Genomic DNA, 25,860 nt, shown 5'->3' with positions numbered 1-25,860 from the left:
GGCAACTCAGATGGCTTCTGTCCTTTTTGGGTGAGTTTTGTCTCACCTTTTCAGCAGGCTCAGCCCTTTTCAGCCTCCCCAGGAGGAACAAGCCCTGTGCTCTTGCTGCAGGCCAAGCTTTGGATGTTTTCCCAGCTGCCTATGGCAGGGGAAGCATTTTGGTTCAGAGCCATGCTAGGGAGGCCCAGGCAGTGCCTCAGCCCTCCTCTTTCACCAGTGTTCACCTCCACAGCCTGGAGCAGAGCTGGAAAAGGAGTGATTACAGGAGGTTGTGTGTCTCTCTGTGATGTTCACAGGCAGAAGATGGGATCCAGCAAGAAAAGCCACAGTGGTAGCTGCCAGAGGAGGGCACGGAGAGGAAGAGCTGCTTTTTGAACTCTTGGTTATTTTCAAAATGCTTCCCCTTTTCTCCCAGGGTTCCAGCCCATCACAGTTTCTTTCAAGGTACTGCCCCAGGGAGTACCTGTAGGAGCCCCTGAAGGACACCTCTCACATGTGTACAGTTTGCCATGGCCCATGGGACAATGGAGGAGGTGGCTCTCCATGTCCCAGTCACACACTGCTTGCACAGATGCTCAAACAATCCTACTGGGAACAGGAAAGAGTCAAACACCTGATAGCTTCCAAATCTAGAGACCCAGTGACCAAAGATCTGGCACACCACTCTATCCAAGTTAACTCCCTCACTGCTTGGCTGCTCTAGCAGTTCCTGCCAAGAGAAGCCTTTACAGAGGTGGCTATTTCACTGGCAGCAGGCCAGGAGACCTCAGCTCCTGGAGTAAACTTGCAGGTGAAATAAATTATTTTTATTAAAGCTGCAGGTACTGGTTTCCTTACCTGGGCACTGTCGTGGTTCATGGGCACTGCTGCTACAGTAACTGTTAGATGAAGTCTTAGCAATCAAAAAGAATTTCAAAGCCTCGGCTGTTCAAGGCTGCCACTAGTGACTCTCAGCTCTTGGGCACACAGGACACCCCAGAGCTGCTGGCAAGCAGGGCACAGCTTTTGGCAGCTCTTCCACCCACACGGAGCTGCAGAAGGCTGTTCCTTGCCCAGCCAGCACAAGTTTCATGGCTGCTGCTGCCCCACTCACCTTTCTGGTGTGGAGCCCCATTTGTTGGAAAAGAAGAATTTAAATAAGTCTAGGAAGTGGCTCAGTGTAAGCTGTGCATTCAGAGAGCAGTCTGTTACATACAGATCTATAGGTTTTAATGAACCAAGTGATCAGAGTTACAGAGGGTTGGGCACAGGAAGGACAGCAATGCTGGACTTGGGTGCCACCAAAATACTGGTACCAGATGAAATTCAGCTTTCCTTGCCACAAAGGACAGGACAGTGAGGTGACCTGTGAGCCCCTCACCTGACATGGCAGGGAGGAGCAGGGACAGCCCAGCTGGATGCAGTCCCTCCCTGCAGCTGGCACCAAACAGAAAGACCAACCACCCCAGGAGCAGCCCACACTTTGTGGCAATACCCCACCTCCCCTTTTCCCGAGGCAGAGGAGGGAGAAGTGAGGCCCTACCAGCCCCTTTAGGAGCAGGGATCAGCTATCCTGCCCATGAAGATGATGGAGTTGAGGGCAGCTTCCCGGATGAAAAGCAGGAAGGGCCTGTTGGCATTGAAGATTTTTCTGTTCATAGGGAAGGAACGGCCAGAGATGGTGACTGCTGTAGCAGCTGAGGCCTCGCTGCCTTCTTCATTCACCTGCCAGCCAAGAGACAAGATGGGATTAAAATAGAGGCAATATGCAGCATGCAGAGGGCTCACCCTCCTTCACCTCCACAGAACACAGAGCAGCCTCCCTCCAAAGCCCCAGACTGCTGAGAAGTGAACACTGTAGGTTCAGAACTATTTTTTTCATTTAATATTGTTTTTAAAAGCAAAACAAGGCTCACCTCAAGGAAGGCTTTGTGGAAAGCTTCAGACACGTACAGGTCTGTGCGGCCCTCTGCAATGATACCTGAAATACAAAAATATACAAAGGTGAAACTGAGTTTAGAGACAGCTCAAGAAAGAACACATTCCCATCCTGGGATCAGGCAGAAGGCATGGCTGCTCTACAACAAAAACATCCTCTTTCATGTCCAACTGACTGCTAAACTGCCATGTCTTCAATGCAGAGCAGGGCTGAGTGTCCATGGTGGGACTTCATCAGAGAATCCATCACTGGATTAACTCCCTGCAACACATCAATGCTTTCTTGTGCTTGTTCCTCATGTGCTGCTGCACCTACTGCCCTGCCTAGGGAGGAATGGCTGCCCCTCACCTCTACCCTGCACATCTCACCTGGGAGTCTGGCATTTTCTGGACTGAAGAGATCTTCCAGCCCCATTTTCCTCAGCTTTTCCTTGACACTGAAGCTGTCCTCGACGCGGAAGCGAGGGAGGTAGACGAAGAGAGACATCTCCTTCATGGAATCTATCCAGCCCTGCAGCTTCTCCGATGTCAGGTTTCGCTCCACCTCCTCCAGGGGTGTCCCAGCACTGGGCAGGACCAGCAGCATCGTGATATCGTCCCCTTTGTAAGGCAGCTCCAGCACCTGGACTTTGTCCTGGGGGATGAATGCGTAGTGGAATTTGGACTCCTGGTACATAGTTGGGACTTGGCAGGTCTGACTGTTGGCTTTATGAAATACATCCAGTTTTGTGTTTGGAGCTGGGAACTGTGATTTCCAGTGCCCCTAAAAAGGAGACAGGGAAAACAAACATGAGCACCATGTCTCCTCCAGGGAAGTGTGCTGCTCCCTAGTTCTGTTAGCTTTTGTTACCTTAAAATAAATGGTGTTGACCAGGACCAAGACAGTGAGATCATCAATGCCATTTTCTGGGATCACTTCTGTAATGCGCTTCTCTGTCTTGTTAGCCACCCACTCATTTATGATCTGCCTGGAAAGTTCTGGCTTCTCCTAAAGGAAGAGACCAACAAAAGGTTAAGCCAAGGGTTTTAAACCCCTCTTTGTACCCTTTCTGCAGGAGACAGGCTCACAAGGGTATGTGCTGGGGGAGGACAAGCAGCTTAGGTATGACGAGTGGGGACATGGCTGTGGTTAAGGTGAGCTGAAGTAAGAGAAGCTGCATCCCAGATTCCCTGTTGCTTTCACTGGTGTCTCACACACCCAGAGCAGAGCACTTCTGAGCAAAACACAGGGATGGATTGGGGATGAGGGGGTGGAACCAAACAAAAAAAGCAAAATCCTGAGCAGGTCAAACTCACTTTGAAGTTCAAGGGCCAGAGTTTTGCTCCATAAACGATCTCACTGATGTTCTGGTAAGTCTCATTAAAGACCAAAGATTTCTCCCCGAAGAGACGGTTGGCTGATACCAGCTCTGAGGATTTGTTTGCTTTCTTGTAAAGGCGGCAGTTCAGCTTGGCAAAGAAGAAATGGATCTGATCTGATGTCTTCTCTGAAATGGTGTCAAATCGAAAGACCTGGACAAGCCAAACAGCAAAGGGAATCCATGAGAAGGCTCTTGTGCTCCTGGGCCCCAGAGGAAATGGTGGTGCAGCCTTTGCCTCAACAGCAACAAATCTGCAGGCCCTCAGAGCTTCACCCTCCATGTGTGGGAACCCAAATCTATGGAAAATCAACACATTGCCAGCCCAAGACCTTTAAGTGCTGTTAAAATGAACATGGTGTTCATAACCCCTTACCACACCCCAGAGATGAGCACTGCACCCACAGGGCCTAGAAGCAGCTCTTGGGTCATATCAGGTCATGGGAGGACTCACATGTGCTAAACCCTCCTATGAAAATGCTAAAGGCTGCTCTTTCCCAGGAGGAATTCTCATGGCCTGTTGAGTACTTCTGGCACATCTTATCTATTTTTACAGGGAATGGGAATATGTAGTCATCATTTTGAGGGTAGATTTTTGCAGCACAGGGAATTTTTTAATCTGTTCCCAGCTGCCAGCTGGAAGGACAATTATGATTTGTCTACTGCTATCCAACCTCAGGGCTTTAAGGCACAGAAAATCCCACAGCACATTGCTCTTTATGAACCTCCTTTGGCACTGTTTCTTGTAAGGTATTCCTGGTGTTCCCAGCTGTTTCATAGGGAAAAGGGGGGTTAGGAGTGCAGGTGTGGGTGGCTCAATGGAGAAGGTTCCCCTTCCAGTGGGAAGGGCTGCCCAGAGGGGAGCACACAAGTGAAGATTTTGGAGATGTGGTTATAGCTGCTCCACTCAGGCTGTGTGGATAATGACAGGAGACCAGCAACATTATTTGTTCCAGAGGTAGGATTTGTAAGGACAGCAAGAGAGGGCTTTGATCCACACCTCCTCATTGCAGGGAGAAAGGCTGCTCTGGGCTGAGGTCTCCCATTGCAGAAAAAGGTATGGGCAGCATCAAACCCCACATGGCAGGTGAGTGGGTCTGACATTGAGAAGGGTGCTAGGACAGGCAGGGAGTTAAATTAGCTGCATGGAAGAGCCAGAACTCAGAATTACCTCTTAGTCTGGGATGAGAACTATCCCCTGAGTATACAGGTAGAGGGAGAGGCTCCCCATATACAGGCTTCCCTGCCCTGGAAGTCAGGTGGACTGCAAGGTCTCCCATGTGTCTGATTTTTGTCCCAAGGAAGAGAGAAGGAATGTGAAAAAGTTCCTCTGCCAGCAGGAATTGATACCATGGCTTTTCCTACTTTTTACATAAGGAAAAGCTTAGCTGAATCTGCAAGAAGCAAACTGTTGCCATTCCCTTCCCTCACCTTCCAAATGGGCTTCCTTTCCTCCAGATAAAAACTAACCTCTCAAACCCAGGAATGCTGGATCCAAATAGAGAGTAAGGGGAAAGAGCTGGGATCTAAACAAATCCAAATACAGGGCTTGGAGCAACCTGGTCTAGTGGAAGGTGTCCCCGCCCACGGCAGAGTGGAACAAGATGAATTTTAAGGTCCTTCCAACTTGGGATTTCCTCCCCAAGAGAAATCCTGAGACCCTGAGAGCAGCCATTAGCCATGATCACCTTTCCTGTCTTTCAGACCTGCTATGGGAAAAGGCTGAGGAATCTCCACCAACCTCCATGAGCTGCTGGAGGGTGCTGCCACAGGCTCCAAGCTTGGTCATGGCGAAGGCTGTGGAAATGCTGAGGGGTGACATGAAGATATTTTCCCCATTGTCCTTGGAGTCAGCCAGGTACTTGTAGAAGACGACAGCAAACCGAGAGTTGGCTTTTGACAGCTCCCAGACGCGGGGGTTGGTGGACTCCGGGAGCTTGTCCTTTGCTGGCTCTTGTCCCTCCCCCTCCTGGGGCTTCTTCTCCGGGTTGCGGTAGATGCAGATGGGGTTCACGCGGATGTCGCGGGGCTTGGCGGTGCAGATGTCTTCCACGGCGTAGTGCTCCGGGGCAGCCAGCCCCCAGACACTGAGCAGGCACAGCAGGAACAGATGCATGGTCCTGGAACCAGAGAGAGAGCTCAGACACACGGCCTGTCTGGGAAACCTGGCTGCTGCCACGGCCCCCGGCCCCTTCCAGCCAGCACCACAGTGGTGACAGCCCCACAGTCCCCTCCTGTCATCATTTTGCTCTGCATCTGCAGGACAAACAAGGACAAGCAGGAGGAAAGGACAAGCTTGCCTGTGAGCACACAATGCTGTTAGAAGCAGTACACTGAAACCAGTGTTTTCTCAGTGACCTGGGGCCCCTCTTTTTTAAGCAGCAGGCTCAACTGCTTCAAGTTTGTACCAAAATGGATGATTTGAACTTTTGAGTCCTCCCCACTGGCCAGTGAGGTGGCTACAGTGTAAGGACCCTGCCTGGCTCACCTCAGCCTTACAGTACTTTTCAGCTACTGATGTAGGAGACACCATGGCAGAGAAGAAAGATGATAAGTTGGCCCAGCTCCAAGGAAGTTGGTCCCTCTGTGGACTAAGCATCTCTAATTCCCAAAAAATGTACTTTATAAGCATGTATGGTGTAGCTGATGCATCACACCAATTCCTGTTCAAAGTTCATACCACCTCAATGCAAACTGGTTGTCCTTGGTACCTAAAGAGTGCAGGCCAGTGGTAATCAATGTGTTCCAGCAAAGGCAGTTCTCTAAAAATCTTCCAACAAAAGATAATTTGTATTTCCCCCTTTGCTAAAGCACACTGAACCTCAGAATGGTTTCAGTTAAAAAGAACCTTAAATATCATCTGGTTGCACCCCTTCCCACAGGAAGGGACACCTTCATTATCCCAGGTTGTTCCAAGCCCTGTTTTACCTGGCCTTGGACACTGCCAGGGATGGGGCAGCCACAGCTTCTCTGGGCACCCTGTGCCAGGGCCCGCCCACTCTCACAGGGAACAATTTCCTCCTAAACCCCATCATCCACCAGCTCTGGCAGCAAGGCCTCATGAGCCACCCCAGGGCCTGCACACTGGTTCTGATGCCCTTTGCATGACTGCTTTGTTTATGTACCCCGTGGGAGGAAGCTCAAGCACCACAGCCACAACAGTTTGGGAAACAACTACTGGGAGGGGCTGGCAGCCTGCCCAGGTCTTGCCTGCTACAGGGCACTTTTTCAAACATGTGTCTAAGTTAGGTAAGTCTCTGCCTGCCTTCACATACTCACTGCCATCCATGGCTACCAAGCACTTCTGAGAAACTAAATTAGAAGTCACCTGCATTTAACACTGGTGACCTCCATGTCTGTGATCTTCCAGGGCTAGTGGGCCAGCACCTGTCAGAGGAAAATGGGAACAGGCTCAAAGGCTGATCTGGAATGAAGGACACCTCTGGGTTCTTCCACAACCCCCTCCCCAGGCTCTTTGGCTCTTGGCCAATGACTTCACCTGTGCTCCAGTTCCTCTGCAAAAAGAGAAATTACCTCATCTGGTACCAAGACTGTCTGGAGCCCAAGGCTGTGTGATAGCACAGCAAAACAAGAGGGACTCTCTCAGGCCATGGCCACCGCTCTCGCTGGTAATGACACAGAGATCACCTTGCAAAAGGTTTAGGACAGATGCAACACCACAAAGGGAAAAAAAAATCTAAAAAGGGAGGGAAGTTAACCAATCAAAACCAAAAAATCAACAACCAGGCCAAGAGAAAGGAAAAATATTAAGACAATTGAAAATACTCCAGGAAGTGCTGTTCTTCTGAAGCTTTCAATCCCACAGGAAAAGTCAGCCAGCAACAAAAGCCAGACACACTCCAGAGTTCTGCAATCCTGGGGCCAGAGCAGAGCCCTGCACTGCCTGCAGCAGCCCTCCCTCACTCACACTTGGTCCTGCAGCTCCAGCAGCACGGACACTCTTGTGGCCAGTCCCACCATGGAAAGGACAACCTCACCATGGTCCCTGCCCTGTCACTCCACTCACCTCCAGGGAAAGCCATGTCCTGACCCTGCCTGTCAAGCCAGAAGCAGCTCAAGGTGTTTGCCATCACACAAAGTGCTGCTAATCTAATCTCATATTTAAAGGCCAAAGCACAAGAGTGGGGAGGGCACCTCCATCCTCACCCTGTCCTCATTAAATGAGAAAGACTCCCTGTTTTCACTCTGCAGTAAAGCCCTGACTCCACCAATTCAGGGAAGATACACAACTTTATGCTAACACCCTAAATCTACTTTACCATCCATTAAGGTTGACCCAGCCTCTGACACATCCAATCTTGTTTCTTACAGGCATGAGCCCCTGCTGTTTCTTAGACCAGCTCTTTGTCATAGCATTTGGCCAAAACCCACTCCTCCTCCCCCTACAGCTTTTAAATGCTCCCTTTTCCTCTGAGCACTGACATGTGTCAACCTGGAAAGATGCCAAAAATATTCCCACAGCAGCACTGGCTGAAAAGGATTACTGGCAAGGGGGAATGTAGAAATTAGAAAAGGTTCTTACAAGGGTGAAGGAACAAAAAGTGCAGAAAGCCAAGAAAGAAGTTGCTGATTCAGCTCAAAATCAGAAGGCTCTGGGGAAGCATGGAGAAACTCCCTGAGCCCTTGGCTGCTGTGCAACACGGATGGGCTCTCACCAGCACACACCATTTCCATCCCACCCTTCCATGGCTGCAGGACAGGATGATTAACTGGGCTTACAGAGCCCCAGCACTCACCCTACTGAGCCTACTGGGGCTACTGGTAGTGGTGGGAATGTCCCACAGCACTCACACACTGTGCTACACAGCCCAGCTAATGTAAAATAGCTCAAACCATTTTGAGATTAATTTAGGCTCTTGAGAAACCTCCCCCACTGTCTCACACCCCAAAACCAGAGTCCAAAGCAAGCCAGCAGTGTTCTTTTGCAGCCAGCAATTACTCAGGGCTTCCTGATTTCATTAAGTGCCCTCCACACCATGATTGCTGCAGGCTAAGTCAAGCCTGACAATTTAGCCTTCATGACACCTAGGGTGGAGGACTCTCTCTAATAAAGCAAAAAGCCATTCTGGCAGCAGCTAAAACTCATAGGCTTCTACCAAGGGAAAAGGAGCTGTTTCAAGGAATTAAATAACAATGAAAGATGTGTGCAATCTGTTTCTCTTACCTGCCCCTTGTACCTCCAGCCTTCTGCTTTTAGGAGGTAAATGCAAATTTTTGAGGGAACAGTCTTGCTTGAGCCCAAAGCTGTTTTCCCACTGGATTTCTGTGCTCAAACAGAGCTGAGACAGCAGCAGGGGATGGTGGGAGGGGAGTAGGATGCTAAGGCCAAAGGCTGATGACCAGCTGCTGAAGGTTAAGCAAAGAGTAGGAAAAAAAGAGGCAATGTTTAGTTTGAAAAAGGTTTTAAAGTTCAATCTGACAAGGGAGAGTTTGACCACCTACCACACATGAGTGCCACATGCCCTCAGTTTTTACCAACAGAAAATGAACTGCTTAACCCATGAGAAAAACCTCAAACCCTTCAAGAGTTTGAGTAAAAATTATATAAAGCTATTTGCAGATCTAGTTTTGGGATCTCGTAGCTAAGCAAAATGTTTTCCCCATCTGTCCCAAGGCTATCACCTGTTCCCCATTTCCTGAACAGACAGGTTGGGAGAAATTGCCCCACTTCACATTCTGCAGTTTCAAATACATCCCATTTTAAACACACTCACCTGGAACAGGCTCCCCAGGGAATGGGCACAGCCCCAAGGCTGCCAGAGCTCCAGGAGCACTGGGACAACACTTTCAGGCACAGGGTGAGATTGCTGGAGTGTCTGTGCAGGGCCAGGAGTTGGACCCTGTGATCCTGGTGGGTGCCTTCCAGTCCAGGATATTCTGTGATTCCGTGACCTTTCCCTTGCACAGCTGGAAAGCTGAGGATTAACAGCAGCTCCCCCAACTCCTGTCCAGATTCACAAGGCAGAGGACTAAACACCATCTCTGACCCAGGATGCAGCTGCTCTACAAATCCTGCACCATTGCCCTCTGAATTTCAAATCCCAGGAGCAGGTTGGCTCATCAGGTGCTGAGCCTCCAGTGAGAGGAACATTTTCCTTTAATGGAAAATGCAATTGCAAACTGGTTTGAGTTAAGTAAAAGACTTTACTGTATCAGTATGGGACAATTAAATGGGACAGAGATTGTGGAGATAAATTTAAGGGTACTGTGAAAAATGTCCTCCATGAGACAGGAAGGACTCGCATATTGTACCTTGTTACTTCAGGCGGCTGCTGGTTTAATTTTTGAGGTAACTGATATGCTCACAAATCCCAGGGTTTTCAGATTAGGGATGCTCCATACCCATGCAGACATCCAAGCACAGGTTTCCATTTACCCAGTGCTCAAAGGCAGTTCAAAGCAGTAAAACCAAAAGCAAACAACCATGCACACCCCACAGAGCTCCCAAGGCACTTATTCTAGGGCAGCTGACTAAATCTATCTTTTGAATGCAGCATGTAAATGATCATTTATGGTTGGTTTAGCTCCAAGCAACAACCCAGCAGAGCTATCCAGGAAGCAGCCAAGATGGCCACTGTCTTAATCCAAACTTTTAGATGCCTTCTTTGCTCTAATATAGGGGCTGTTTGTCTCCCAAAGCTGCTGCTCCCAGACCCAAAGCAAAGATCAGAGGCTCAAAACCATCAAGCACCAAAGCCTGGCAGCCTGTGGCAAGATAGATGAAGCACCATGCTTTGGTTTTAGTCTCTCCCACATTTTTAGTCCTGAAGGACTTGGAGTTCACAGTTAGAAAGAATGTTACAGAAACAATTGAACACATCCTAGCTGGAAAGAACCAGTCCTTAAACATACCAGATTGGCGAGGAGAAACATAAATTACCTTTTGTTTTCTGCTTTGGGTGTTCACTGTTGAGTTTCATGGATAGGCACAGGGAAAATGACTCTTGCACTCACAGAGCAAGATGGGCTCAAGGGATCTCATGAGCCAGCCTTTTCAAGATTCTTTCTATCCTGCTTTCCATATCCAAATGGGAAAAAATTCCAGCAGGTACCATCCACTTGAGCCTGGTCTCCTCTCTTTTCCACATAAAGAAACTCAGCAAGTTTCCTCCAATCTCTCTTGATGCAGAGCATCCACCACTTCCTTCCAGAGGGATCTGACTCTTATGCTTCAGATCTTCCATTTAAAAGCCAGCCATTACTGGAATCCAGCTCTTTTTTTTTTTTTTCCTTCTGAAGTGAGTCACTACTTGAGAACCCTGAATCCTCAGACTAGTGGGAGAAAGGGTAAGGAAACCATCACCAACTGAAACATAGTCTTCTGCTGGATTTCCCACTAAATACAATTTCTTTATAGGAACTGAATGCTTTAACTCATCTAGCAAGTAAGTGTGCAGGTGTGAGGAGGCCTAATAATGAGCAGTGATGGGCTTCAGCCCAGCAAAACACACCTTACCATGATCCATGGTGCCCAGGCTCAAGAATAATGAGGACAATAGTAATGAGCACAAACTCCAGGGGCAGGAGGCCTAATAATGAGCAGTGATGGGCTTCAGCCCAGCAAAACACACCTTACCATGATCCATGGCTCAAGAATAATGAGGACAATAGTAATGAGCACAGAACTTGGAGAAGGCTCTGCTTGCCCTGGAGTAGCAGGAACAGTTCTTCAGTGAAGCAGCAGCTTCATCCAGTTTCAGATTTATAGACAATGACTTGTTAAAGACCACAAAAAGGTGTGAAAGGAGAAGACTAAAAACCACAAAGCAGACTGTGGAGCAAAACTTACTTTCACTTTAAGGCAAGTTCCAAATCAGGCTCAACATTAGACAAATGCTTGCTCTGAAGGGTCTAGTTTGCTTTTAAAATATGTACACTCTGAGCAATTAAAAAAACCTGATTATTTTGAGTATCTTTTCTTGTTCACCTCTGGTGAACAGGTGAAGGACCTATTTTGTCTGCAGGTGAAGTTAGAAGACATCACACCAAACCCAGGAGACATGTGGCTTCTCTGCTATTTGGCATCTCTTATGCTCCAGCCCAGCACAGAACACACACCTTGAGCTGGTGAAAATCTTACTCAGATGGTCCAACAGACTTACATCTCACATAAAATTTGGAAGAATGTACAGTCATCGCAGACAGAAAACAAGAGATACTTCAAAGTGTTCTTCATTAATTTATCACTTAATATAAATGCTGACAGAAAAACAGGTAAGACCTTATAGACACTTCCATCTATTTACAAACCACATAGTGAATCACTTTTCCACTTTTTTTTGTTCAATCTGCAGCTCAAAGGACCCTTAGACATTCTGTGAGAGCAAGGTGGAGTCAGGGAGAAAGAGGGAGAAAAGCAAGGTGAAAAAGCAAGAAGGACTAGCATTTCAATATGTTTTTTTCTATGTAACTGCTGTGCATGTACAGTAGGTCTCCACTCCCTTGTTCTTTCACACAAATTGACACCGTTAGCTCTATAGGTTTGAGAATTAAATAAAGAAGACCAATACTGATTTTCAAATCTCTGGATCTTTTGCCTCCTTCAATACATTCTGTCCTAATTCAGCAGAGTACCTAGAATGTTTTTCTTTCAAGACTAAAAAGTATATTGTAGGAGTAAAGACACAGGGAGTTGGATATAGAGAATTTTCTTCCACTCCTTTTGTTATCTCACTTTTCCCAAGAGGTAGCAAAGCATCTAACCTTTCCTGGAAAAGACACAGCAATTCCCCATGTACCTCTGAACACCTCCCCCATGGCCAGGCCTGCATGTACAAAACTTCATAATTCCTCTGAACTTGCAAAGAATTCAATTTATGGAATTCTTCTCATACATTCTACTTCATCTCTACTCCTACTGTGAATGTTTTGATAGTTACAAACAATAAATATCCACATTATCAACCCAGAGTCAGCCACTCCCAGGATGGATTGAGATTTTTTGTTTATGGGAAAGAGAAACAGGAAAGGAAGAAAACAGCAGAAGGAGAAGCAAGGAAAAACACAAGGAGAGAATGAATGATATTTTGTTTAGCACTGATTCATGAGAACAGCAGATGGAATTTCACTTATCTTGTATCCTATATAAATTTAAGAAATAGTTCATAACCTGACTCAACAAATTTCATGGTCTCCTTTATTACCTAGACTATCCTTTATTTTATTTTTTGTTAAATATACCTCTGCAGGGCACAATCACATACAATCAATACGATTGGATAATTACATGAGCTCTATCCCAAGCATATATGCACCAATGTTAAAAAGTTATTTAAAAAACCAAACAAAACAAACAACCCAAAAAAATAAAATAAACTCCACCCAAAAAGGTGATAATGACTGCAGAATGTCTCGGGGAGACTTGTAAGGAACTAACAAGATCAAAGAAAATTAGACTTACAAAAACCACAAAAAAAAATCATATATCGAGAAATCCCACAACTGGAAGTAGATGATTTCAAATAAGTGGGAGCTGTCATATAGATCCCACAATTCTTCCTCCCTCCTCTCACACATCCTGCTTCACCTCTTCCTCCCCATAGCAACAAATACAAGGAGGGGAAGAGCTCAACACGACGCTACCAGTTAGAGAAAATATGGAAAAATAGCCAAGCTACAGAACAGCTGCTAAGCTGACTTGAAGGAAAGATCCTTTGAGCATGGAAGCTGCTTACACAGCAAGCAGAGGCTAAAGGGGGAATGGGAACTCCTTACAATTAGGGGAAACTCTCCAAGTGATTTGTTTTGCCCATATTGATCAGCTTCACTTACAGAGGCTGCAGATGAACGGCACCAATTGAGCTGTGCAGCAGCTGTGATGGGAACAGGATTGCTTCTTCCTCTCAGATTGCTTCATGCAATTATTAAAAGGCTGCTGCCAGATTTCTTTTTTAAAAGCTACAAATAAAGAGGTCAGTGCACACATCCAGTTGTGGGATCCATCTGATATACAATCTGGTTTGGATGCCAAAGACTTGTGAGTACTGTCTGCCACAGAACTATTAACGAAATATTTTTAACATTATGAAGAAGCAAATAATTTCTTGAGCATCAAATACTCCATAATATTTTTTTTTCCTCTTACAGATACATTTATCCCATATACATTTCACATATAATTCCATCATGTCTAATGCTTTTTACTTCCAGAGACTGCACTACCTGTTGCTTCTGTCTCTCCCAATATTGTATTTTCCAAATTGGACAATTGTGTTTTCCTAAAACTTGCAGATCTTCAAAACAGTAGTTTCCTGGCATATGAAAACATCCAACCAGTATATCCAAGGGAAGACGCCTTGCTGGATGAAGTTAGACACCTAAACCCTCCCAACTGCTGAGCACCTTGCAATTAGCACAAAAAATCATACACAAACTCCCTGGAATTGCAAAGATGGCCTGGGAAAGATCAGTTAATTACTCACATTACTAAGCTACAGGAATGCAATTTTGATTATTATGGCCACATATTTTAAGTATGAAATGACTGTGATGTTCCTGATGCAGACAAATCCACATTGCCATGCACTCTTTATATTGGGAAATTTCAGAAAAAGCTGCAGCCTCTTTGCTTGCCACACTTCCCATGGAACAATATCACACTTGCCAATAGGAAATAAAATTATAAAGAAAATAAATGTTAAGTTTGTTCTCCTTTCTCTGCTAACCAAGGCTCTACCTGCATCACAAGAAGTGCTCTGAAGACTGTGACAACACTAAGCAGTTACACTCTTCTTCCTACAGAAGAATAAAGGCCACATGTTAACTGTAGAAGGACACTGCTGGGATAACATTTCCCCAAATCCCTTTCTTATGTTGCATAACTAGGATTAACTCTAGTCTTTGTCATCCCCTGACATTCCAACAGAACATAATGCAGTTGGTAACAGTTCACTGTGGAAATGAAAATTCCCAATGAAGTTTTTGACATTTTAAGAGTCTATTTGAATTGAGAGCAAATCAATTTGAGCTAAATAATAATCTGTATAACAACCACCCATAGCTTTACAGGATGGGCTTAGAAAAGCTGCTTCATTTTCCTCAGAAATTCAGTTTACACTTACTCAAGCAAGGTGGATGTTTTTCCAGTTCATAACTCCATTACCATGCAGGCAACTCAAAAATTCTTGCTTTCTTTTTCCCTTGGGGAATTGATTTATTGTGAAGAAATTAAGTTGCTGACAGGCTAACTTCTTGTGGTTCTTTTTAAATCAGCAACATCAGGAGGCAGGAATGGAAGGCTGTGTTTTGGAAAGTGAATGATGACAAAATTTGCATATGAAGGTAACATCATGCCCCAGCAGCATTGCTCTGTGTTCTATCTGTCCTAGGACCAAAACCACTTCTCCATACACACAGAGACAAACACAAGAGCTTGCACACTGTGTATGTTTGGGTCTTTTCTCCCATTTTTGAGCAGAGAGGGTGGCTGGCACTCCCTGCTGTTGAGCCTCCTGAACACTGGCAAGGCATTTCTTGGACCATAAAAGCAAGTCTGAAAGAGCCAGTCCAGGAAAGAAACTTTATACTGGGGGTCTTTCAGATAACTATCTTGTAAGTCTGCTTTGTTATAGTCCAAAATTATAAATGGCAGTGGAAATGAAGGTTTATGCTACTTGGACTTGAAGAGATTCCTCTTTGAACCTAAAAACTTTAGTAACAAGTCTTGAGAGTTTGAGTAGCTCAAGGAAGGGAAATGCCAGCAGCTTTCTTGTATTATCAATAAAAGCCTCACTTCTGACCCTTTCCAATAGAAAATTTGCCCCACCTTACTCAGTCCATGCTGTCAAGAGACAATATCATCACAAGTTTGGTTCTTCCACATCTAATTTAATGCAATGCTAGTGTTTCACAAATCTTTTCCATCCCAGTGGACTTAAAAGTCAGTCACATTTGTAACACAGATTTATCTTTTACTGTAACTGAAGAAATTTTCAATCAGTATTCAATTTAGAAACACTTAAAAACAAGGCTTCTTGGATTATAACATTTCTTTCTTCCTTCTCCCTCTCTAAATGAGCCATTCAGTCAGCTGAGAGAGTGCATGAGAGACTGAAAACACATCACAACACCTCAGATATATCTCAGTACATTGCAAATTGTATGACTAAATGGAATGATTTTCCACAATTCAATGCATGGGCAAGGCTTGACAATCATTAACTTCTGGAAATTGTTATTAGGATAATACAGTCAACTCACAATACCCTACACAAATGTCTGACAATCAAAATGGCTACACCAGGGGAAAAAAAGTGTAAAGCACAAGTCTTTGGCTCTCCTTTAAAGAAAAACAGCAGTTTACCATGTTTATACAGATCCCCTGTTTGCCTACCAGTAGGGGCAATATCACATTTGTGCATCACTGAGTAATAACACCATTAGAAAAGGCAACTTCACAGAAGTTATTGGCTAAGCGAATTCATTTGAATGCTCTGTTTTGAGGCAGCAAGCTGTCACTGTTACACAATCAGGGAGGGTGGATGGGCAAGTCACAGGAGAAAGAGACACAAAAAGGGGAGAGACGGCTCAGAAAAAACTACACAGAGAAGAACTTGAGAAGAACAGGGATAAAAGTGCTGCTAGCCTGAAAGGTGCTCTGATCTACAGAAAAAAAGTCCTACTCTGAAATAGGACAGCATGCAAGAAGGGCAGAAGAAAAAGTTTAAACTTCTGTTAGTAAGAAAAAAGAACTAGGTCACAGGACAGACAGATGAGACGTTGACAGAAGGAGGGAAATAACACCACAGAATAAACAGACATCATCTATATACTGACTGAATCACTGACACACTGAAGCTTAACCTACCACTTGAAGCTTCCTATTCTGAAGGTTTGTCCATGCTGTCCATCTGGCTGAAACCCAGAGCTGTCTGGTGCAGCAGAAAACTTAACCTACCTACCAAAGGATGCACCTGACACCATGGTAATACTGCTTCTTGCCCAACAGAAGGAACTAAACCACTTGGTAGCCAAGACAAATTTCACTGAGGTGGCCAGAATTCCTGTACAACTGGGACAATGATGGGCTACAGGAGTGAGTTTAGCAAGACAGAGTCACTCCAGACATTTTCATGCTTGTTAGCTGTAAACATCAATGCTGCCACTACATACAGAGCTAGCTGTCCCCCAGGGTCTCCCAGTTTTTCCACAAAGGTGCAGTTTCCAGAAAAAAACTTAAGAGCATGCACTGTATTTTGCTGTTTTAGTTGTTTAATCAACTAAACTTCTGCAAAAAAAGCAGAAAAGAGGTAAGAGGAAGAGGGGATGGAACAAAGTCGAAAATCAATACTGTTAGTAGATACTAAGCAAACTATTTAACAAGCCAAACTATAATTTTGGGCAAACAGGGCATTCACCTGGACACACTGATCTCAACAAGGACGTTATGCACAAAGTACAGCACAGAGAGCTGGATGCAGGAGACAAAAAACCCAGTAAGGTCCCCCTTCTAATCCACAGATTTTGGAAGCATTCATATGTAGGCCAGCAATTTAAATAGTGCTTACTGAAGAATTCCAGGAGAAAATGTGGAGAAAAGAATAATCCCTAACCTGGTGAGGGAACTAGGAAATAAAAGGTAAAGAGGTTTTTGCCCCTCTAGATTTTCTTCCTAGTATTACAAATGAATCTGTAGTGTCCAATCTAGCATAACCACCTTTGAAAACTAATTTTACATCCACAATTACTACAGTCAAAAAAAGGCACATTCTGGGCTTGTCCTCCTAGATTAGAATATTGCACTAATTATCTTGACTAAGATGAGCTCCCTGTGTTAATAAAGACACAGCAGGAAGGAGCCAACTAATTCCAATTAAGAGAAGGCTGACCTGAGGGTGGTGCTCTGCACTGAAGGATGAGAGGGCCCAGGGCCTGTGCCAGGTGACTTGGAAGCAGGCAGCCAGGAAAAGACCTTCATCCTCCTCATGCCCAGAGCTGAGAAGGGAGGAACAGACCTGATGGGCTCCCAGCTTCATCACCCCACTTCTGCTCAGCTCTGAGGGGAGTGGCTGGAATGCTTGGCTTCAAGTAGGAGATACAGATGAAGAGGGGCAGGGAGAGATGAAGCTGTTTCAGTGCAAAGTTGATTCTTTGCCAAAAGTTAAAAGAGGCGTTAGAAAAAAGCAAGCTTCAAACTACTCCAGGCAATTAAGAGGCCAAAATTCAACTAAGAGGGAAATAAACCTGTGTTAAGACACATGGAAAGTGTGGGGGGGTGTGCTGAGAAATGTTTTTATTTTCATTCAGTGCTTCTACCTCCCAGACATTTGATCACAACAGCTGCGCTCATGCGAAAAAATTCTTAAAACATACCCAATATATATACAGATATAACTATGTATATATGTATATATATATTTATATATAAATTTTTATTTAAATAAAAAAGAAAGCTCGAATCCCAAGCCAATATGTGTATCAAATCCTTGACCAGCCAGGTCTGTAGGGCATAATCAAATTCAATGTGAAATAGTATATAAACGCGGTGCCTTGACTGGGCAAATTAAATAATTGCTACTCAAAAGAGTCTTCTGTTTGGACTCTCCTACTGGTAGGCAATAGTGAGACTGTATCCCCTCCCACCCCCCTATTGTTTTATTTAACAGTATGATGAATGCAAAGCTTAGCCCAAGGTTGCTATAACCTCAGCAGGAGTTAAGGTTAAGGAAAAAAAAACTAAAACCCAAGAAAATTTATTAACTCTTGCTTTACCCAACCAAAGCAATGCAGTAATTTATTACATAACCAGTGCTTTCCCACTTAGTAGTCTAACCCAGAAAGAAAAAATGAGGACAGGCCAAGAAGGTAGAGGGAGCAGCACTTGAAAAATCATTCTCAAGAGGTCTGCATATGCAGGATCTTACCTCAGTGTATGCCAAAAAAGTAAAAAAATGTGCAGCAAGAACAAAATCTTTAATCTAAAAAAAATAATCAAAAGACACTTATGGTTTCTCTGGCCTATGCCCACCATGTGTCTACTTGGAGAAGTATTAGATCCATCAGGCAAAGTTTACTTCTCAATACTTGTGGCAAGATCTGTGCTGCACCTTCAGTGGCTACTTTGGTGCAACTCTTCCCCCATGAAACAGGAATCCAGGGTGGATTCACTGCAGCCCTGACAAGCTGCAGGTTGATACTCAGGTGTCAGATTCTAACACACAGACCTTAAATAATGCCAGCTTTTAAAAAGGACCACACCTTTGCAAAGACTCTGCCATTTGTAGTTTAAATTCAGCAACTTAAGCAAGAAGCTCAGGTTAAGTTCCTGGCCACAATGGGAGGAATTGTGTTAAGCATGAAGTTTGCTGCACATCTTTTGACACTGCAATTCACAGCTACTCTCCAACCCTCATTCCTTGTTTACCCTTAAACCATACAAGGAAGTGGCCAAATTGTTTTAGTAAGGTAATAAGGAATTATGCACTGGGTATGTAATAATACCAAAATAAAAGAAAACCTACTTCATTAAGATCATACAATTAATCAAACAGAGTATATATATATAATATCTTTTTTTTTAAGCCCTGGGATTCAAGGCGTCCAAAGTTATTAAAATAAAGTTCATTCACAGAACAAAAACAAATTTAATTTGAATTGCTTGCAGATACTGCTAATTTTCATTTTTTTAATTAAAAAATGTGTTAATGTGAACTATGTGCAGGATTTGTTTCTAGTAGTTGTGTTTGTGCACATTGCCTCTGGACCTGCTGCTCTGCTACTACTGCTGCTCCTGGGTTTATCCAATCATCCCTGGAAAAAAACACAAGATGGAAGCTGCCAACACCCCAGCAGAAGAAACTCCAGGGTGAGCTGGCCTCCTTCATGGAGCAGATGCGGGTGTCACTCCCCCTCTCTGGGAGTCATGGCCATCTCCTCCTCCCTCGGGGTCCTCTGACAGGCTGAGAGATGCCATATTGTTTGACAGGAGGCCAATGTTCTCTTGGGTCAAAGCTGATCCATTTGGAACATCACTGCTGAAGGGAAGTTGAGGAGAAAGAGGAAGTGGGTGAAAAGAAGCAATTAATGAGATTTTTCCTTTATTTCTAAGTAAGAGGACCTCAGTGTACATATTCTAGAATATTTAACTTACCTAAAAAGAATTTATCCCTCCCCCCCGATATTAAAAATATAAAGAGTTGTTTTGATTTCATTACTTTCACAGCACCACATGGAAAAATTAGTTCCTGCTCTGGAGGTGACAATCTGATGGCGCAGCACAAAACTCCAGAAGTGGTTAAAAAGGAGGCACAGACTTTATCAGCAATACTGTATTTATTCAGAAAATGCTCATTCTGAATAAATACTAATATTCCAAACTGCTCACATGAAGTTATGTAGGCATGCAAGCTTCTCTGTTCAGTGCTGGCCTGAATACACATAGGTGCTTGTGGCTGTTTGAAAATACTTGCTGTAGAGACTTCCAGCATTCCCAACCAATATCTTATTCCAACTGTCTATTAAATGTGAACTGAAATCAATCCCAGCATCTACACAGATAAAAGTCCACTACTGACAACTGAAAGTGAACTTAGTTTCAAAGTGTGTGCCTTCCTAGACAACATCCACATCACAAACCTTAGCAGGATGGAATACCTTGCACATTTGGGAGATTTCTTTTATTTGAAACCAAAACAGCAGATAAGGAATTCTTTTGTGGTGGCTGTGTAACTCCTGCTTCTCCCTACTAATCATCCAATACTAACCAGATGGATTCCTCTCTGCAAGTCTTCTGTTTCATTAATTTATATAGTCTTATTCCACTCACCTACTCCACAGCTAGAGAGGTCCTTAATTCATACTTGCACTATAAAATCTTGATTTGTATTCTCTTTGCCTAGTAGGTGATTCCTCATCACAGCTGATGTGAGGCAAGGGTATTTATTCAACAGGAGAGTGGCCCTGAAGAAGTGTCTCATGTTACACAAAGACAGGTTGAAGGCCCGTGTTACCTGAATGTCAGTGTAAGGTCCTCAGCTGGAACCTTGTTTTGTGGTTCTAGTTGTCCATTTTCTGTCTGTTTAGTGGTGCCCAGCTTGTTTTTCATATCCAGTGAAGACTGGCTCTCCTTTAAAGAAAGAACAGATGAAAAATTCTTTAAGAGTGTGTTGAAAGAGTTGGAGATTTCATGCCTTAGGGACAATGAAGAAGGCCTGTAAATTGCAGTCACACAGTTTAACCCGCAAAAGCCATGAGACAAAACCAGACTTTTAGATATGCTCATCCTCTCAGGACACAGCATTTCCCAAAAGGAAGGGATGCTCCTTGTAACAACAAGCAAAGGCCACAGACTGTAACAGCACACAGACTTCTGAACACTAGCCTGTACCTGCAGACAATGTTCCCTATGTTAAAGCAGTTTATAGAGCTCATGGCACAGTGACCTTGGAGACAATTTGGTATCCATCAAAGTCAACACCATGCTTATTTCAAATGGTGACAAATTAACAACATTTAAAGAGGCTACATTGAACTTCTTCATGAAGAAGACTCAAGAAACTCCTCAGGAGGTTTTGAAGAAGAGAGGTGAAGAGGAAGATGGATGACTCCAGCTGTGAGCATCCAGCAGGGAGCCTGTTTGCCAGGGTGAAGGGGCTGCAGCCAGGTACATGGCTCTCCACTGCATCTCTCTGCCTCCCAGCCCCCCAGCACTCACCATGCTCAGCTCACGGGTTCTCTTCCCAATTTCCCTTTCCACCTGGTGTAGCTCCAAGCTCAGCTGTTCACTTGAGATCATCCCAGGCCACTTGGGAGGTGGGGGTGGGGGTTGTGGTTGGCCTGCCAGGGTAGTCGCCTCTCTCTGCAACAGCAGCCTGTTACTAACAGCCTAAATGCATAAAGCCAAGCACATACACAACTGAGCACACAGCACACCAAGCACAGAGAGCTCTAAGGCCATAATTCCAGAGTATTGCTCATTTACAAAACCAAGGCCACATTTCACAATGTCCCAATTGAAATCACTTCCAATGCAAGTTTCAACATGTTTCTCTTGACAAGGCCAAGTATTTTAATTTTTAAACAAGCAGTGTTAAATACCTCTTGCTGTCATAAATTGGCATGTGTTTTCTTCATATGTCTCTCCCTTCTCAAAACTTACAGTAAGCCCATGAACAAAAACATTACTCTCTTCTGAGCTCTATGTTCAACAAAAGAAATTGCAGACAAGCAAGTCTGCTGCTTTATTTACAGCAGTAGAATTTATCTAATTGCACAACAGAGCCAGAATTATTATCACAGCATCTTGAGATGTAGTTGTCAATATGTAGGTCTCTACTGACCCACATTGGGAAACAGGAATAGAGAGAGGCAAGTGACTATGGTCATTCACAAGTTGCAAGTTACTAGAACCAGTAGCCATGTCAGCCATTCTAAAAATGTGCTAACACTTGTGAATTAGTTCTGCAAGCGTGGGATCTGCATTTAAATACATCATCTTGTACTCCACACAACCCAGCATTTGGCTGGTCTTTAAGCAGAAATGCTCATACAATGCAAAAGCAAAATGATCTAGTTCTTCATGCTCTGGGTGAATTGATTGATGCAACCTTGTAACAGGCAAACCAGTGAAGACTCCTTGATATCTATATCTACATGCAGCTTTAAACATGAGAGATAAACTGAAAGCTGTACTTCATCAAAATAACTAATTCTGCAAAATTCATATTATGCCAAAATATCCAACTATGCCAAAATTCAAATTATGCCAAGGGCTCAACATTCAACTCTGTAGGATTTAACACTGACACAATCACAATGATGAACAAGAGAGGGCCATGTACAGGTTTTGCAACTTTCCAGTACTCTTGTATTATGGCAAATGCAGACATGCAAGATTGAAAACATTTTCTCCTCTCATTCCCAAACAAGAGCACAAGAACACAAGCTATGTTTCAAGTAACTAACAAATGCATATTACTGCAACTACTGCTGTGACTTAATTGTGAGCTCTTAAACTAATCTGCAATAACCCTCCTCTGTAACGTGTTCTTAACTAACCATAGCTTCAGCAGAAGCTGCTATCCACTACTTACAGCAATTTCTTCTGGGAAAATGTTAACACAAATAGTTGCTGAGGTACCTAGAACAGTTTTCTCGTAAATATTTACTGACTTTTCCTAAGAGGAAAAAAGTAACTGATGTTTTCTTAAACTATTCATTCATTACGGCTTGACATTACTCCTGCCTCACAAAATCAAAATATTTCATCTCATCTTTCCTTATGCTACATTTCTTCTAAGCAAAGAGCCATAACATATTAAGCCTTAATTTTTCAAGCTAAATATATTACATATTTACTTTCTTGACTCTTGTGGTTTGTGCTATTTAGGAAGAAACAGGTACAAACACAAAGCTAAACATGAAACAGATGAAGCTCATGGCTTTCTGCACATAAAATAAGACATTTCCAACAGCAGTAAAGTCAAGATGAACAGGCTCCTACACCCCAAGTTTGCCTCTGAGTAGAGCTGAACAGAGGGGGAGTGAAAAATAGAATGACAGCAAACAAGACTGAGCAAAGACTGCAGATTCAAATATGGTGTTGATGTGCATGTGGACTGCAGGGAATTTTCTGCTTCTAAGCAGAAAGGCTGGCACTTGCACCACAGCCCTGATGCCTGGCATCACAGGATTAAGTATTGTTACCGAGTATCACTACAAAGGTCAGCCCTTGAAAGGCTTCACCAATGCTATCTCCCTCCATCCCACCCCCCAGTGCTGCTCCAAATGCTGGTACCAACCTCCAGCCCCCTCATCTGGGTCTGCTGGCTGATCTGGTGGTCAACTTGCTGCAGTTCCATGCGCAGCTGCTGCTCTCGGTCAGCTGAGGGCAACTGCTTCCCATGACCAGCCACATCCGACATGGACAGCCTCTCCCTTTGGCATTGGAAAACAAGGAGATTGCAAAAAAAAAAAATCTTTACTCCACTGGCACAGGAAAAATACACAGAAGAAAATTTAGAAAGAGGCAAAGAAAAAATACAGCAATCCTACCTGTCAGTGAAACGTCCCTGAGAAGGTATATTTTGATGAGGAGAATATGGAGAGCCTCCCCAGCCACCGTGGGTTTCGTAAGGACTGTAGTCTACCAGGGAACACAAGAAAACCACATTGCATTACTACAAAATCACCCTTTCAGTTGTTCAGCCAACACAGAACTAGACAGAGAAGAAGAAGAAAGGCCAGCCCTCTAGTTATGAGAAGTTGAACATTTCTTCTGATTAAATGAACAGAGAAATACTCTCTGTGACCAGTCTCACAAGCCTGCTACATGACTCTTCCTGTATGACCAACAGTCTGGGACAGCCTTCCAGAGTCTGAGATTGTGAAGGACTTCAGATACTCAGGCAGAGGAGCAAACACAGAACAAAACTTACAGACACGATGACTGCAGTTATTTTTACTACTGAAGTTCCTAAAAGACTCAGGAGTTCATTGATAATCTGACATACCTCGGTAACTACAGTTTAAAGAATAAAATTTCAGGGAAGTCAGAGTTCTATATGTAATAAAGTCTAAAAAATTACTGCCTGAAAGAGCTAGAAGCAAGTTTGGGGGAATGTAATAATTCAATATTTTCTTAAGGTTATTCAGTGTACCTCAAGAAAGAGACAATCTTTTGGAGTAAGACAGAAGGCCATACATGTGATTAGAAAACAGGTGTGTTGGAATTGAACTACTCCTACTTTTTTACTTTGCCTAACAGTACATGAGACAATGGCTGCATTAAGCTTGCAGCAGCAGCTACCCATAAAGCAAGAGAGGAGCAGTACAATACTTCATCAAGATGGTTTTGCATTGTGTATTTGGGAAAGTGCTAGGCTTCTGGATTCTGCTGCTACAGATTTAAAATAAGCTTCCTATCAGAGGGAATGGCAGAACAAAGTAACTTCTTCCAAACAGCAACAACATATCACTAACAAATACACTGTGTACACACAAACATGGAATCCTTGAATATCCCAAGTTGGAAGGCACCCAAAAGGACCACAGAAACCAAATCCAGGCCTTCCACAAACACCCCAACAATCCCACCCTGTACCCAAGAGTACTGTCCATACACTTCTGGACCTCTGGCAGTCCTGGGGCTGTGACCATTCCCTGTTCAGTGCCACCCTCTGAGGGAAGAATCTTTTCCTGACATCCAACCTAGCTCACCCCAGCTCAAGTCCTATCATGGGTCACTAGAGAGAAATCAGGGTCTGCCCTTCTGCATCCCCTCAAGAGGAAGCTGTAGATGCTAGGGGGTCTGCCCTCAGTCTCCTCTTGTCCAGACCAAGTGGCCTCAGAAAGCTGTGGCAACCTTGTTCTGAATTCAGTCTTCTCAGTATAACCCTACCTGCAGTTATTTTAAGCGGCATTAACACACACCACAGCTGTACTTCTAAGACAAGATGCAAATTTACTGGGCTTGTCTTCAACCTGTACAACACCATAGCAGTACAGAAAATAGCGACAGCCAGCAAAATCCAGAGCTCATACCTGAAATGATGGATTTGGTGGCAGCTCCCTGAACTGCCATGGCCTGCATGGGCCCAGAGTTCTGGTACATGGCTTTGGAAGTACGGGAGATGGCCCCAAACCTCGACACCGTCGGGCGGTCTCCAAACGGAATGAGGTCATCGTCGCCCGCCTCGGCCGCGCGGCGCTGCATGTCCAGTCGCTGCTCACGCATGGCTTTACTGTCCACATTCTGCACCAGACATGGAAAAGGCACTGCAAAACTCATTCCAAAAGTAACAGGACACTTTCCTTTCACAACTGTTTGGTGAGTTAGTTTCTCTTGTATTCTCTATTGCCTTCACTTTTCAACTAGTTTTTCTACTCTTCAGTTTCTAACTCCACTGTCAGTGGGGATGTCTCCTTAATGGTCTACCTTTAGGTACCATTACTACACCACAGTGAAAAAGCTGCAAAATTAATTGTGATCAAATCCAGAAGAAGAGAGCAGCAGCAAATGGAAACTGTGACAGAGAAAGTCTAATGGGAAGAGAAGCGGGAGAAAACCTCCCTCTCATATAAACTCAAAGGAGAGATCAGTGGACATCTCTGAGGAATACAGATTCCTTCTAGATCAAACAGAAATTTCTCTGAAGCCCACTGCTAAGAATTGTATAACCTAACAGCCTGCAAATGACTCAGAATGGGAATTTTTCAGTACTGCAATTACTTGGACATGTCTGGTATATCTTTTCAGGCACTTTTCATAAAGCAGCAGTACTGTTTGGAACATCCTGGTTTCTAACCAAGTTTCAGACTCAAACACCTTAATGGGTCAGCATATGAAGAGAGAAAGTGTTCACTCTCTCCTCCAAGAGCTGACTTAAATAGGAAAGCTATCTGTTGACTACCAGAAAATTTAACATGGTAAAAATTGCCAAAATCAAGTTAAGACTTTGCTAAAGTAGTAAATCTGGGCACAGTAGAACAAAAAGAGCAAGGTAAGTGGGACCACTACACCAAGATACAGTCCAATAATAAAATAAAACTCTGCAAGCTTTCAGTGGGGATAAGGATTGCTAAAAACAGTTAACATATCTGAGGCAGGAATAAAGGGGTGAAAATGGCA

The 25,860-nt window shown here is 44.1% G+C and overlaps 2 protein-coding genes across 14 annotated transcripts in view; both read right to left on the bottom strand.

Annotated features, from left to right (window-relative positions):
* Window positions 1–1,192: 1,192 nt before the first annotated feature.
* SERPINC1 (serpin family C member 1) lies at window positions 1,193–10,738 on the bottom strand. Its single transcript, XM_039726289.1, has 8 exons — window positions 8,461–10,738; window positions 6,604–6,662; window positions 5,017–5,395; window positions 3,214–3,429; window positions 2,768–2,905; window positions 2,287–2,680; window positions 1,896–1,960; window positions 1,193–1,704 (listed from the first exon to the last, which is right to left on the bottom strand). The coding sequence occupies exons 2-8, from the start codon at window positions 6,627–6,629 to the stop codon at window positions 1,531–1,533; spliced, it is 1,392 nt and encodes a 463-aa protein (XP_039582223.1). The 5' UTR covers window positions 6,630–6,662; window positions 8,461–10,738; the 3' UTR covers window positions 1,193–1,530.
* Window positions 10,739–11,462: 724 nt separating this feature from the next.
* The window catches only part of RC3H1 (ring finger and CCCH-type domains 1), a 62,032-nt gene continuing 47,634 nt past the window's right edge, over window positions 11,463–25,860 (bottom strand). For 3 of the 13 annotated variants that reach the window (XM_039726274.1, XM_039726272.1, XM_039726275.1), the window contains 6 exons: window positions 24,774–24,984; window positions 23,286–23,376; window positions 23,033–23,168; window positions 20,947–21,117; window positions 20,243–20,358; window positions 11,463–19,267 (listed from right to left, as the gene is read on the bottom strand). In XM_039726274.1, the coding sequence (XP_039582208.1) occupies window positions 19,114–19,267; window positions 20,243–20,358; window positions 20,947–21,117; window positions 23,033–23,168; window positions 23,286–23,376; window positions 24,774–24,984 (879 nt within the window). In that variant the 3' untranslated portion in view covers window positions 11,463–19,113. The remainder of the gene's footprint in view (window positions 19,268–20,242; window positions 20,359–20,946; window positions 21,118–23,032; window positions 23,169–23,285; window positions 23,377–24,773; window positions 24,985–25,860) is intronic. The other 10 variants (XM_039726269.1, XM_039726270.1, XM_039726271.1 and 7 more) reach the window with 6 other exon arrangements.

The sequence above is a fragment of the Passer montanus genome, unplaced genomic scaffold, assembly GCF_014805655.1.
Source record: "Passer montanus isolate IOZ18808 unplaced genomic scaffold, ASM1480565v1 scaffold58, whole genome shotgun sequence".
Taxonomy (NCBI): Eukaryota; Metazoa; Chordata; class Aves; order Passeriformes; family Passeridae; genus Passer; species Passer montanus.
The sequence above is the reverse complement of the archived record's forward strand: the minus strand, read 5'-3'. Positions and strand labels throughout refer to the sequence as shown.